At 34.0% G+C, this 14,142-nt stretch overlaps 3 protein-coding genes across 3 annotated transcripts; all 3 read left to right on the top strand.

The window, feature by feature from the left end:
- The first annotated feature begins 8,530 nt into the window (after positions 1-8,530).
- LOC129228669 (uncharacterized) lies at positions 8,531-10,255 on the top strand. Its single transcript, XM_054863353.1, has one exon. The coding sequence runs from the start codon at positions 8,531-8,533 to the stop codon at positions 10,253-10,255; it is 1,725 nt and encodes a 574-aa protein (XP_054719328.1).
- A 68-nt stretch (positions 10,256-10,323) lies between these two features.
- Positions 10,324-12,423, top strand: LOC129228670 (uncharacterized). Its single transcript, XM_054863354.1, has one exon. The coding sequence runs from the start codon at positions 10,324-10,326 to the stop codon at positions 12,421-12,423; it is 2,100 nt and encodes a 699-aa protein (XP_054719329.1).
- A 171-nt stretch (positions 12,424-12,594) lies between these two features.
- On the top strand, positions 12,595-14,043 carry LOC129228671 (uncharacterized). Its single transcript, XM_054863355.1, has one exon. It carries the CDS (start codon positions 12,595-12,597, stop codon positions 14,041-14,043), a length of 1,449 nt encoding a protein of 482 aa, XP_054719330.1.
- The last annotated feature ends 99 nt before the right edge of the window (positions 14,044-14,142 follow it).

Genomic DNA, 14,142 nt, shown 5'->3' on the forward strand with positions numbered 1-14,142 from the left:
AGATTCTGTGCAGCTACTATGTTAAGTTTTTAAATTCAACTAAAGATGTGAAAATTTTAAATCCCAAATTTTTGCAAGAAATGCTTTCAAAGCTTCTACAATTATACAGTAGTCCCCACTTAATATGATTGTTTTGGGACAATGTTTTTGATGATAACGAAAAACGAATCACAAAGTTTTATGAATTTAGGCTACACATATCGAGTGTCAAGTAAACTCATATTTATGTACTTTATAATGCCCTTACAATAAAAAAAATTAATTATAATTTTAAAAAGTATAAACTGTTGATTGCTTATAATTTATTTGAAGTTGTTGTCGAAACAGTGTTGCTCTCCAGGTTTCAATGCATTCCTCTTTTCAGCATTTGTAAAGAGGTGACTCAGTGTCAAGACATTCTTATCAGACTAGGATCAATAAATTTTGGGGCCATCCCCAGAGGCCAGTAGTTCATATTTGCAATACTAAGAAATCTTTTTTTTTTTTTAATTTCTTGCCCCCCCCCCTATTTACAGCAATTTTATTTTCATAATTTTTGAATAATGCAAATATTTTGCATTTAAATAAAGTAATTTGAAATAGTTACAGAAAATATAAATGAATGTGTTTGTACATCAATAAGTGCAAAATAATCTGTTGAAACAACATTTGACTTAAATTTAATTATGAGTTTGTAGCTCTCACAATGCAATTTTTATTTACTGTTATAAACACTTTCATTTTGTTATATATGGTTTTGTGTGCATGTGGAGTGATTTTTGTAGAATTGTGATATCTCTCTAAATATCACTCGCTGAAAACAATAGCGGCACATCTCTAACATGTGCTCCTAGAAAAAAAATCAAGGTTTTAAACTATACTAATTTTGATATATACTGTAATACTGCAACATACTGAGAAACTTCATAATGTCATAATTACTGGTTGGTTTTATTAGTCTAAATTATTGTGTATAATTTAAAGTTTGGACATTTTACTTCTAGAATAGGAAATTGTAGGATTAATCGAAGGATGTGCCACTATTGATTATACTGTTTATATATCACCTTACACCAGTTATGTAAACTGTGCCAGTATTGTGGCAAGAAAGAGCATTAAATTTAAAATCAGTATTTTTTTTTTTTTTTTAATTTTGGAGATGTCACTTTTGTTTCTGATGAGAGATGTATTTTCTTGTTAGGTATGTTTTAATGTTTTTGTAGATCAGATAATTTTAATTTGTTTATGCACATCTGAAATATTTTGCTGTAAATATTGGTTTCTATTGAATGATTTATTAATGAATGGGCTTAGTTCAGATCTGAATTAAATGTTTAATGTATTTTAAATTTATTTGTTAGAGTCTAGTTATTCAGTTTTTTAATGTAAAATATTTTGTATATATAATTTTATTACATGTATTTTACAAATTACTTTACTTAATTTTTCTCCTCACGGATATTTACTATTAAATGTTTTAGTATGATCTGAAATTATCCTTGCAAAGTAATGAAATCGGGAGCTTTAAATATGTCCCAAATATTTTGTAATAAATAAAATAAAAATCATGTTTTTTTCTTCCATCATAAATTTTGTACGATTTTTTCCTTCCCCATATGTATTTAAATTCGTTTTTCTTATGAAACTGCACAGATTTTATGAGTCGAATTCAAGATTCCCACTGAATTCTTAATATTTTAAGTATAAGTAAGATTTAAAAATACAGATACTATATTTTACCTTGAAGTAGTTAAAAATTCTTTCTATGTACAGGCAATTATTGATGAGGTACACTTTAAATATATTCAAAGAGAACCAGGCTTGTAGTCAATGATGAAAGAATGCAATCAATTACTATTACAAGCTTGACAAATAGGAGATTACACAATTAAGATTATAATTATAATCCTCTGCCAAAACGTAATTACACTTACAGCAATCATTAGAATATTTTTAAAATGTAATCCATTACAATTATGATGTGCCGATTACGATTTTGATTACAGACTCGTGGAAGAAAAATACGTGCGCACATATATATATTCTCATAGCTCGTTTGCGGTAACTACGTCATGGTTGAAAAATTATGATTTTTGATTGTGCATGTAAATGTTATATAACTATTTCGACAATATATCCTGCATAGGTACTTAGATATGCCATCTCTAAAGGGCTCACTCCATCGTAATGCGTATTGTACATGATTTAAATATTCATTGCTATTTTGCATACAACCAAAGGATACGGTTTCTAAAATTTACGTGCTGTTTCTCTACAATTTAATATAATACTATTTAATTCAGCACAATTAATTTAAAAAAATAACTTTTTTTAATGCAGGATTTGTAAAACATGCATAGTATTAAAATACATTCAGATAGTATAAATAAATGATATGAAAGTAAATGTTCAAAAATACTGCATTTTTAAAATGATCTTTTATTGCATTTCAAAAGCACCAATGCTTCAAAACTGTCAGGCTTCATTCTCTGAGAAGTGTAAAAATTTTCCAGCAAAGCTCAACTGGAGCAGATGATGCGCAAGGGTGCAATTTTACAAAGCAATGGGTACACATGAATGTTTCATCCCCAGTATTTTAGGGGATCAATTTAGTGCACTGGTTTCGTAGTTCGCTTTCATGATCATTCTCTTTTGATCTTTTACTAGCAGTACCCGCACAGCGATGCCCGTGCTAAAAATTTAATGGAAGTTCGTTGAATAAAAAAAAATTGATGCCCCCTCCCCCTTTAATGTGAAATGATCATTTTTCTTTGTATAAAATGCGTACACACCTGTTCAAAAAAAAAAATTAAGTTCCTTTGAAATTTAAAACTTTTCGTCAAATCATTAAAATTGATTTACAGTTGCTTTAAAACTCTATTTATCGAGTGAAGCGGTTTTTACTGCAATTTAAAATACTTCGCCAAATAATAAAAAAAATAATAATAATATTCTTCATATGTAAAAATAATTTCGCAACTCTATTGTTTACCGCAAAACTTGTCCAGCAACACTATCATAATCGATCCATCTAACGGAAAAAAAAATAACATCCCGTGGAACATTCAAAAATCGTCGTCAGAAAAAAAAAAGAAAATATCTTACATTTTACTCGGATAAAAACAAATCAAAAGTTTCTTTTCCTTCAAAACAAATCGCTAAAACAATGAATTACATTAACGGATTCCTTAAAACAATAATCCTAGACTGAACTGCTCAGCGCCTAACGTGCCAAGCCGCCACCATGCTACCGGAACTCAGCCCTTTTGCGAATGAAGCGGAGGTTTTTTCTTTGGCAATAATAAATGTTTTGCCAAACAAACAAAAAGGTATAAAATCCCATTGACAGTAGCTTTCAAATCTTTATATATTAAGAGCTGCGTTGCCCGACTTTGCCCGGTCTACCTTGAGAATAAAAATTGTGTCAAGTGACATATATTCAACAATCAGTCTTAAATTAAAAAATAAAATAAAAAACACCATGCAAAATTACTCTTCCAAACAATGACGACAGGTATTAAAATACTTTTAAGAAATTAAAATGCGACAGATGGATTTTAAAAGCATGACCATGGAAACATGAAATAAAATAAGTTTGAGAAATAATTAAATAAACAATGGATTCAAAAAGCGTAACCGTGGAAATGCGAAAATAAAATGGTTGATAATTTGAATCAAAATGACAGATTTCGAAATTGATTTAAAAACGATTGTAACTTTTTTTCCTTTGAAGATAGAAGCTAATTTTTCCGACCTAAGGTCGAGAGAGATCTGGAGTAAAAAATGTCGCTTTTTCCAACGGTGTCAAAAAGAAAACTGTGGGACAATTCCTTCACTTTTTATTGATAGATTTAATGAAGAAAGTATTGCCAAAATTTCAGCTAAACCTAAAAAACTTCGAGATAAAAACACAAATTACTCCCGTCATAATGAAATTAGAGCATCGAAACAAACTGCTTAAAACGCGGAAAATTCTACCCTTTTCAACGATATAAAATATTAATGTGTGCAAGTAATTTTTCACCCCTTTAATAGCCAATAATGGGCAATTTGAGTGAAATTTGGGCCTAAATTGGAATAAAAAAAGAACTATCGGATTTTTTTCGAATTATAGCCTATGTCACTCAGTAAGAAAGCACCTTTCATATTTGGAAGGAAGTTTTGAAATAGGTGCAGTGGTTTCGAAGATTACCTCGAACATATAAACATACAAAAATCCGCCCTCTCTCTTTATAATATTAGTATAGATGAAAGAATTATCACTTTTGGAAGTGTGGACAGGTTTTTCTAAAAATGCGAGTTCCTTTTTTTTTTTTTTTTTGAAGGCAGTTTTGGTGACACCTTCCGTGAATGAAAGTAAAAAAACACCAAAAGGCATATAACTACTCTTTAAAACTTGAAAACATATGCTAGTACTGCTCATATTGTTCCAGGCTTCCTACGCTCCTTCAAACTCTTTCATTTTGAGATAAATACCTTTGTGCTGAACAGTAAAGTAAGACAAAACGTTAGAAGAAGCACAAATTTGTAAATTTGTGCTTCTTCTAACGTTGTTTTGTCTTACTTTATCTTTCATTTTGGTTCGAACTCCTTCAAAACTCCTTCTTTCTTAGTTAAAGACTACATAGTCTTCCTCTATGACAGTAACTTGAAATTCTTCAATCGACAACTTAACTTCATCACAATGGCGAAGGTATAAGGGCGATTTTAATGTAGTAAAATTTCATATATTTATTTTTTCATAAAGATGTGATTTACAAATTGATTATAGAAGGTATAAAAGCTGAAGATAAAAATATTAGTTGACTAAGACATTTCATAAATGAAGTAAACCATGCTTAAATGGTGCTCGGCTATTTTTGCAAGTATTACGATTATTGCTTTTCCATGCACCCCACTCTCAGCTGCAACAGTCAGTTTGTCTAATTATTATTTAAAAATACATAAGTAGATGTACGAAAAGTGATTATGTTAAAAAAACAATTGTTTAGCAAATCGCAGTTATGATATTGTAAAATGAGTCATCCACAAGTAATGTTATGCCTTAAGGGGGAGACAGGTTCATGAAATTGTGACAAGGGGAAAAGAGAGGGTGACAAAAAGTAACATCATCCAGTTATTATAACTATGTTTATGAAAATATGACATGTGACAAGAGGAGTAGTAAAATAAAGTGTGACACTTAGTGACAAAGGGAAGGGAGTCAAACATGTTGAAAAAAAAGGTGAGACATCATTTAAGGACAGAAGCCCATTAGTACTCCTTCAAAATCTCATTTTACTCCTTCAAAACTCCTTCATTTTATTTCTGAAATTGAGTATGAACCCTGTGTTCTCTTTCCGAGGCGGTAGCTTCGCTTGTTTGCCACAACAGGCGCGCGCTTGCCCTGCAGGATCTTTATTAACCGACTTCAAAAAAGGAGGTTATGATTTCGTATTGCGGCTTTTTATGTGTGTTTTTGAATAATTCCAACACTACTGGACCGATTTGAAAAAAAAAATTTTTGTTTGGAAGGGTATACTTCCCAGATGGTCCCATTGTAATTTGGTCTGGATCTGATAAGGGGTCTCGGAGGAATCCAAAAAACTTCAAATTTCATACGTCATGGTCACGTGATGTTGCTGTGATGGGTTTATTTTCACACCTAAGCTTTTGGCTTTCTCTTGAACGATATTTAATTCTCGCGGCACATGGATGATTAATTTTCTCCACGCTGCGCCGCCGCATGGTAATTTTTTATTATAGGTGTTACTAATGTATTTATTACTGCATAGCAAAGTAGTAAATTAAATATATTTTGCTACTTTAACCCATTCTTTGCCCCGGCCGATACAGGATCGGCCGCGCAGTTTGTGTTAATACTGCCCCGGCCGATTCAGGCTCGTCGCAAGAAAATGGTTCCTAACTGCCTTCGACGAACCTGTGTCGTCACGGCGTTTCTATCAGTTTTTGCCTCGGCCGAACATGTGTCGGCGATCCTTCCAGGGGCAGAACCCTGTTATTGCGCTTCTCTGTTGGGTTCTGGTGCTTTTAGGGGAGCGGTAATCAAGTTCCTTTCCTTAGACAAAAGGGATGTAACTTACAGTATTTCACGAAACTTGTTGTAATTTATTTTATTTTACTAAGATATTAACCTTTCAAGTACTCCTGGATGGGACACGTATAATGCTTCAAATAATCAGGCGTTATATTTTTATCTTTTCATGGAAGCTTTGTTTCTTAGCATTCTGGCATTTGAACTCCTGATGAACAAGTGTGAAAATATTTCCTTACACATTTAACAATATTTTTATGCCTGAATAAAGCAAATAAACAGATTTTTTTTTCTTGTTATCAAAAATCCACCTTCTTACACAAACAACCTTCACTAAATTGTTCAAGATCCTTAAATTTTATAATTTATTTTACACAACATTTTTTAAAAATTATCTTACACATCTTAATTTTATACGAGTATGTTTTTTTTTTTAATTATAACGTGTTTACTACGCTTTTTATTTATTTGTATACTATTATTATTTTTTATTATTTATTTATTTTTAAATCGTGATATTTTCAAACTTAAATTTTAACTTTTTATATTCGCGGCATCCTTTGATGGATTTTTATTGATATAGTTTTGAATATTTTTCATTTCACAAACAAAAATTACGACAACCGCATTGATTATACGTAATAGTTGACCATGCAAAACATAAAATATATACTTCAGTACAAATGAAATTATAATATCTTGAGTTCTTTTCGCTTTACTCATACGAAACGAAACATTCCTTTTCTCCCTTTCTTTTTCAGATTTTATTTATTGTTTTAAAATAGGTCCAATGTTTTAATTGCACCTTCTTTTATGAGATTTTAAAAATAGAAATAAAATATTTGGTTTCTTTTCAATAATCAAGTTGCTTTAATTAGTAAATAATCCTATGAAACTAACTAAAATTTATCCAAATATTTCATAAAATAAGAAAAATAATCCGACTCGATTTCAAGCAAGATTTTCCTTTTTTTTCTTCTGAATACATGTTCTCAAATACAAGCAGTAAAGCTTGCTTTGAAATTCCTTCCTGATTCAAACCGTTTTGTTGTAAGAAAACAATGTGGAAATGTTGACCGCAAGACACCAAGGGGGACATCTCCTTAGGGAATCCGCCCAGACAGTCTCTGTTATTCCTCTCTCAGCTGGGGGCTTTTAGTTGCATGCACAAAAGTATCCTTTAGGGAAATAGGGGATTAGCCGCAAGTTTTGATCTTTTGTAATCATTTATCTTTAAAATACTTCCCACGCTTGAGCAACTGATATCTGGACACTCAGAAAGGATTTAAAAGTCATCGCAATTACGATAAAAGAACCGAAAAGCAAAGACATGTCTTTGTGTTTATTGGTCGTTTTGAATGGTCACAATGTATCAAAAAGCACCAAAGAATACTTTTTATCCGCTTAGAAAATCATTCCCACAGTTAAAGCGTTTTTGTCAATTCAAACCCCTTGCTCACAGGTGGGATCGATCAGTCAATTGTTTGAAGAATGTTTTGTTGAGCCCTTTTGAAAGGTAGATCATCTTACATTTAACAGTTTTGATTTCTTAAGTGTATAAAAAGAAAAGAATGCTATACTGAGATAAAAGCAAAAAGAAGAATAAATCAATAAAATAATTAGTGTTATAAAAATAATTGCTTTTCGTCCTATCCTCTATTGTTTATTATTTTCCCGTTATGTACTGTGTAAATTTAATGAATATTTCAGCACATATTAGCAACCTGGTATTTTATTGAACTATTTAATTCAGTGCCAAAAAACTGATAAAGCGAAGCGATTTTCGAATGCAAGCTGAACAGCAAAAACAACATTAAAATCCCGAGAGCAAAATGGGGAGAAAAGCGTTATTACAACGTAGCAAAAAGCAACTCCGTTCGTTATCTGCGGCATGCGCGTTAAGGGGTTTCGAGCTGATCATTGAATGGGTTAATAGTTGAATCAATTACCTTAATATTTTATTTGCTAATAAATAACTTTATTTAGGCACTAAAATATAAAGTTCTTTATTTAATATTCCAATTTTTAAATATATTTAGTGTTTGTTGAGAGATTCCTCGTTATAATAATTTTATTGTATTTTACTAGTGAAATGCGTAATTGAAATTGTTTTATTTAGTTTTTGTTTTCTGAGAGCTGGCAACAAAATATCTTTAGAATGTGCGTGCGATAAGAGTTTTGGTGATTAGAGTTGAAAAATGTGAGTTTGGATGGCGTATTTTGAGTATTGAGAAGCGAGAAACACTTGAGAGATTTTATAAAATGAAATAGTGAGTTATTGAGTTTTATTTTCGAGTTTTGAGCATTAGTTAGGCAAAGTTGCCATGAAATTATGTATTGTGTAAATATTTTCTTGTTATGTGCTGTGTCCTGTGAATAAATGTATTTGTGCGATATGTGTTACGAGTGTACTGATTCGAAGTCCGATTAGAGTTTTTCGGACATCTGGCGTCCGTGGACAGGACTCTTTCGTCTGTTTGAATAAAATAAATTTAATTATCGTGCTGAGAAAAAAAAATGGATGAATGTAAGAAAAACAGGACACAGTATGGGAGATTATTTACGAAAGCTTGCAATGAATTTGATGCAGAAGAAGCTTGGTTAAGTGATGAAGATAAATTACTTAAACTTAAAGTAATTGAAGAAAAAGCACTTTTAATGATTGAGACTGAATACAAGGTTAGAAATCATCTTTGCGATGAAAATATTTCAGAAACAGAATGTGATGCTGAGTTCGATCAATCTGAGATTTATATTGATCGCTGGCGCGTTTTAGGACAAAAACTCAAAAAACTTTCATCATGTGAAAAAGAAGATTCTGCTTCGGTTTCAAGTGCAAATACGTCACAGAAAAACACTCTGTTACGGTATCCTAAGATACGGCTCCCGTCATTCAATGGAGATATAAGAAACTGGCTCGGATTTTGGGGACAGTTTCAAAAGATCGATAAAGACTCCAACTTGGACCTACATGACAAGTTTTCTTATTTGTCACAAAGTATGGTTAAAGGTAGCATTGCTGAGGATTTAATCAAAAGTTTCCCGCCTGGAGGAGATAGCTATGAAAAAGCATTAAATCAATTAAAGAGTAGATTTGGAAAAGAAGAATTGCTGATACAGATCTATGTAAGAGATCTATTAGCATTAATTCTTCAGAGAGAAAGTGCTGAAACCAAATCTCTTCGAGTGTTATACGACTTATTAGAGACTAAATTGAGGGCATTAGAGTCTCTAGGAGTAACTAGAGACAAATATGCTTGTATGTTATTTCCACTAATTGAATCATCACTTCCACAAGAAACTTTGAGAGCTTGGGAACGATGCCGAGCAACAAACCGGAGAACGCGAGATGTTACTCCAGAAAATGAATTGAGTTCACAGTTGGAAGAAAAGAACGACTTGAGATCAATTTTGAATTTCCTACAAGATGAGGTAGAGGCTGAAGAAAGAATAATTTTAGCTTCTCAGTCATTCGATTGCCCTAAAGTGAAATCTACTTCTCGAGAGAACAGTAAATTACACATTGAAAAGAAAAATCATAATAAATTAAAGTTTGGGAATAGAGCTCAAGTAGCAACAGCAGCTGACCTTTTTACTGCATCGCGGGAACAGAAACTGTGTATTTTTTGCGGCAATCACCATGATTCGAATGATTGCATAAAAGCAGGGAAAATACCGCTTAAAGAGAGAGAATTACTAGTTGGAAAATCTCACTGCTGTTTTCTATGTCTCAAAACAGGACATCAAGTTCGTCAATGCAATGTGAAAGCTGGATGTGCTAATTGTGGAAGAAGACATATTTTGCTGTGCAGAAGTGGCCAACCGCATTTACCTTCGTCTTCTGAAAGAGTTGTTGCATTAGAAGAAACTCCAAAGCAAGTTTCAGCTCTCGCAAACATTTCAATGTCACCAAAAGTGATGTTGCAAACCCTAATAGTAATCATAAGAGGAAACGGAAAGAGCCGTAAAGCGAGAGCAATTTTTGATTCTGCATCCCAGAGGTCATACATTCTAAAGGATACGGCAAAGGAGATGAAGTACGAAGTCCTGGGTTCAGAGTGTCTCAAACATGCACTTTTCGGAGGAAAAAATTCTGGTGTGTGTAAACATGAAGTTTTTAAACTGTATTTAACTAGTGCTAACGGTAATTATAACTGCAATTTTGACGTTTTGAGTCAACCAGTCATATGTGAAACAAAGCCACCTACAAATGAACTCTGTATAAAAGAACTCTGTGACTGATTCATATTGAGGATGATAGTAGAGCCCCTATTGAAATTTTGATAGGAGCAGACGTTGCGGGAAAACTGATGACAGGTGGTTATAAATTACTTCCTAGTGGCCTTGCCGCAATTGAAACTAAACTAGGGTGGACACTAATGGGGAAGAACTCTAGTTTAGAATCTCGAGAAAGCACTGCATTACTTGTAACGAGTATGATTTGTAATGAAACTTGTATATCAAACTTGTGGTCATTGGAAACGATCGGTATACTGGATCCATCTGAGAAGAAAACGCAAGATGAATTGCATGCAGCAGCTAAAGAACATTTTTTGAGAACTGTTAGAATAGACGATGAAGGAAGGTTTATCGTTGATTTGCCTTGGTTGAGTGAACATCCCCCTCTGCCTGAAAATTTTGAATTGGCTTTGAAGAGACTGAACAACACAGTAAAGAACTTAAAAGCGAAAAATCTGTATGAGGATTATGACCTGGTTTTCAAAGAATGGGAAAAGGAGGGAATAATTGAAGAGGTTCCTTATAATGAAATTCAAGAACCATCGCATTATTTACCACATCGGCCTGTTGTCAAAGAAAATTGTACGACTCGCATTAGGCCAGTATTCGATGCTTCCGCTAAGTCGAGATCTTCACCAAGTCTAAATGACTGCCTTGAAAAGGGTATGAACCTTATTGAATTCATTCCATCAATATTAACACGCTTTCGTATGTATAAAATAGGGGTTACTGCTGATATATGTAAAGCGTTTCTGCAAATCCGTGTATCTGAAAGGGACAAAAATTATCTGAGATTCCTCTGGTACAACGATAAGTCTGAGCTAAAGTATTTCAGGCACTGTCGTGTAATATTCGGTGCTTCGTGTAGCCCTTTTTTACTCGGATCTGTGGTTCAGTATCATTTAGAATCAGCGCTAGAAGAGGCACGAGTTGAGTCCTCGAAATATCCCGTTGAAACTGTAGAAGAACTTGCTAACAGTTTTTATGTGGACAATTGTCTTGTTAGCGTAAAGGATGAAGCTCAGTTGCATAAATTTATGCAAGCGGCTACAGAAATATTAATGGAGAGAAAATTTGAATTACGAGGGTGGGAGTACTCGGATTCCCGCTGTCAAGTTTCAGAACCCACGAATGTGCTAGGAATGATGTGGGACCGTGGAAATGATACCCTCAGTTTAAAGTTATCACGTGATACTGATACCTCTTCGATGAAAATTTCTAAGAGGTCAATTTTGTCTGCTGCACATAAAACGTTTGATCCTTTAGGCATAGTCTGTCCGGTTACTTTACTGCCAAAACTTTTGCTGCAGAGGTTATGGGAATGCAAATTAACATGGGATCAAGAAGTAGATACAAATACTGAAGAAGAATTCTTGAAATGGTTGAAAAATTTGGAGACTTTGAAAGAATTGAAGATAACTAGATGGTTGCAATGCGAATACGTAATTGATAGTTTACATTTTTTCTGCGACGCTAGTAAGTCTGCCTATTCAGCTGTTGTTTTTATAAAAATTTGTTTGAATGATTCAGTAGCTGTTCATCTGCTAAGAGCTAAATCTCGGATTGCACCTTGTGGAAAGAAAGAGATGACTATAGCAAGATTAGAGCTTCTTGGAGCCACAATTTTAGCACGTCTTTCTGTAGAAGTTCTGAAAGAATTCAAAAAAGAGAAAATTGTGTTTTGGACTGATTCTACTACCGTTCTTTCATGGTTGAGAAAAGAAGGGCCGTGGGGAGTGTTTGTACAAAACCGAGTGCAGGAAATTAGATCCTTGACTCCTTTGAATGCATGGCGGTTCGTCCCAGGATCACTAAATCCAGCAGATCTTCCGAGTAGAGGTTGTTCTGCTCGTCAACTTCTTTCGTCAAAATGGTGGGAAGGTCCGCAATGGTTGTATTTCCCATCGGAAGAATGGCCAAAAGACGAATTTTGTGTTGATGAAGAAGAAATTCTAAGTGAAAGAAAGAGAGGCGTGGTATCATCTATGGTCAACGTGCAATGCACAGATAACATTGTAAGTGACCGATTTTCAAGTTATACGAAGACAATCAGAACAATTGGATGGATCTATAGATTTTATCACAATATTTCCAGTCAGAATAAGATAATAGGAGAGTTGACAACTGATGAGTATATAAAACTTAAGAGCTTTTATTCAATAACAACGTAAACATCAAAAACGTTACATCACTTAATCATCAAACGTAAATCTCTTTCTCAAACTCGATAATTCCAAAAAACATCCAACGTCTTACAAAAATCGTAATTCCAATCCCCATCGTTGCCATTCTCAATAATCCAAGTTCTTGCTTACAAGTACAACAGAGCTGAAATTGCACTTATGAGGCAAATACAGTCAGAGCAATTTCATGAAGATAATCGTTTGCAGAAGCTGCAAACATTCAAAGATAAGGATGGATTACTACGATTACAAACAAGATTGTTTGATTGTGAGGAAACAGAAGAGTTTAAGAGTCCTATTCTGTTACCTTCAAAACATAAAGCGGTATTGAAAATGGTGACTGAAGAACATAAAAAATCTTTCCACGCAGGACTGTCTACTTTATTAGTGAGATTAAGAGAAAAATATTGGATATTAGGCGTCAGGAAGTTAGCTAAGCAAGTGATTTCTAACTGTGTTATATGTAAACGCCATACAGCTAAACCTCTGGAAGTGCCATTCGCCCCATTACCAAGAGACAGAGTCACCCATGCAGGTGTTTTTGAAGTTTCCGGGGCTGATTATGCCGGGCCTTTGTATTTGCGATCAGGAGAAAAGGCCTGGATCAATTTATTTACATGTGCGGTTTACCGAGCTGTACATTTTGAGCTAGTTAAGTCAATGTCAACAGAGTCATTCATCTTAGCATTAAGACGATTCGTAGCTCGAAGAGGAAGAATTGCTGTTCTCTACACCGACAACGGCATGAGTTTTGTTGGAACGAACAATGTGCTAAAGACGCTCGACTGGAATAAAATAAGCTCTTATTCCACCACAAGACAGATTTCTTGGAAGTTCATTCCACCAACCGCTGCCTGGTGGGGTGGTTGGTGGGAGCGCATGGTTGGGATGCTGAAAGGCCTTTTGAGAAGAATACTAAGTAAATCTTCTGTTACCTACGAGGAGCTTTCAACAATATTATGCGACTGTGAAGCAATCATCAACTCGAGACCGTTGACATACATATCAAGTTCACCAGATCAACTGATGCCCTTAACTCCGGCTATGTTTCTGGTAAGTGACAACTGCACCAAGATTGAAAATGCTCATCTAGATGTGGTAGACAGAACCTTGTTGACAAGAAGGTCCAAATATCTACAGAAATTAAGAGAAGACTTACGACAAAGATTTAGAAATGAATATTTTGCACTTCTAATTAACCAAGGCTATAGGAAAGTTAACTCATTAGAAGTTGGTGATATCGTTTTAATAGGGAGTGACGGATCCAAGCGTAATGACTGGCCTCTTGGAGTAGTAATAAAAATCTATCCTGGAGCAGATGGCCATTCCAGAGTAGCCAGAGTAAAGACACAACAAGGAGAGAGACTGCGGCCATTTCAAAGGCTATATCCCTTAGAACTATCTGCGATTGAAGTTAGTTCTTTGAAATTACCTTCGCTGGTCAAAGAGACCTCTGCAGAAACAACCTTTTTCTCAGGAACGAGAAAAGAGCCTGGGATACCTTCAGACGTGTTTGTGGGAGAAGAAACATCTAACAACACTCGGCCCCTTTTGAAAGAAACCAGATATGGGAGAAAGATTAGAGTACCTGAACGTTTAAAGATGTAAAACTCTGTTTCATTTGAACTGTTATAATTTCTTTGATCTAATTGATATTTCTTAGGTTTTGTGTTGCAATACAAATTAGTAAATTTCATACTGCAAGGT

The sequence above is a fragment of the Uloborus diversus genome, chromosome 8 (genome assembly GCF_026930045.1).
Source record: "Uloborus diversus isolate 005 chromosome 8, Udiv.v.3.1, whole genome shotgun sequence".
NCBI lineage: Eukaryota > Metazoa > Arthropoda > Arachnida > Araneae > Uloboridae > Uloborus > Uloborus diversus.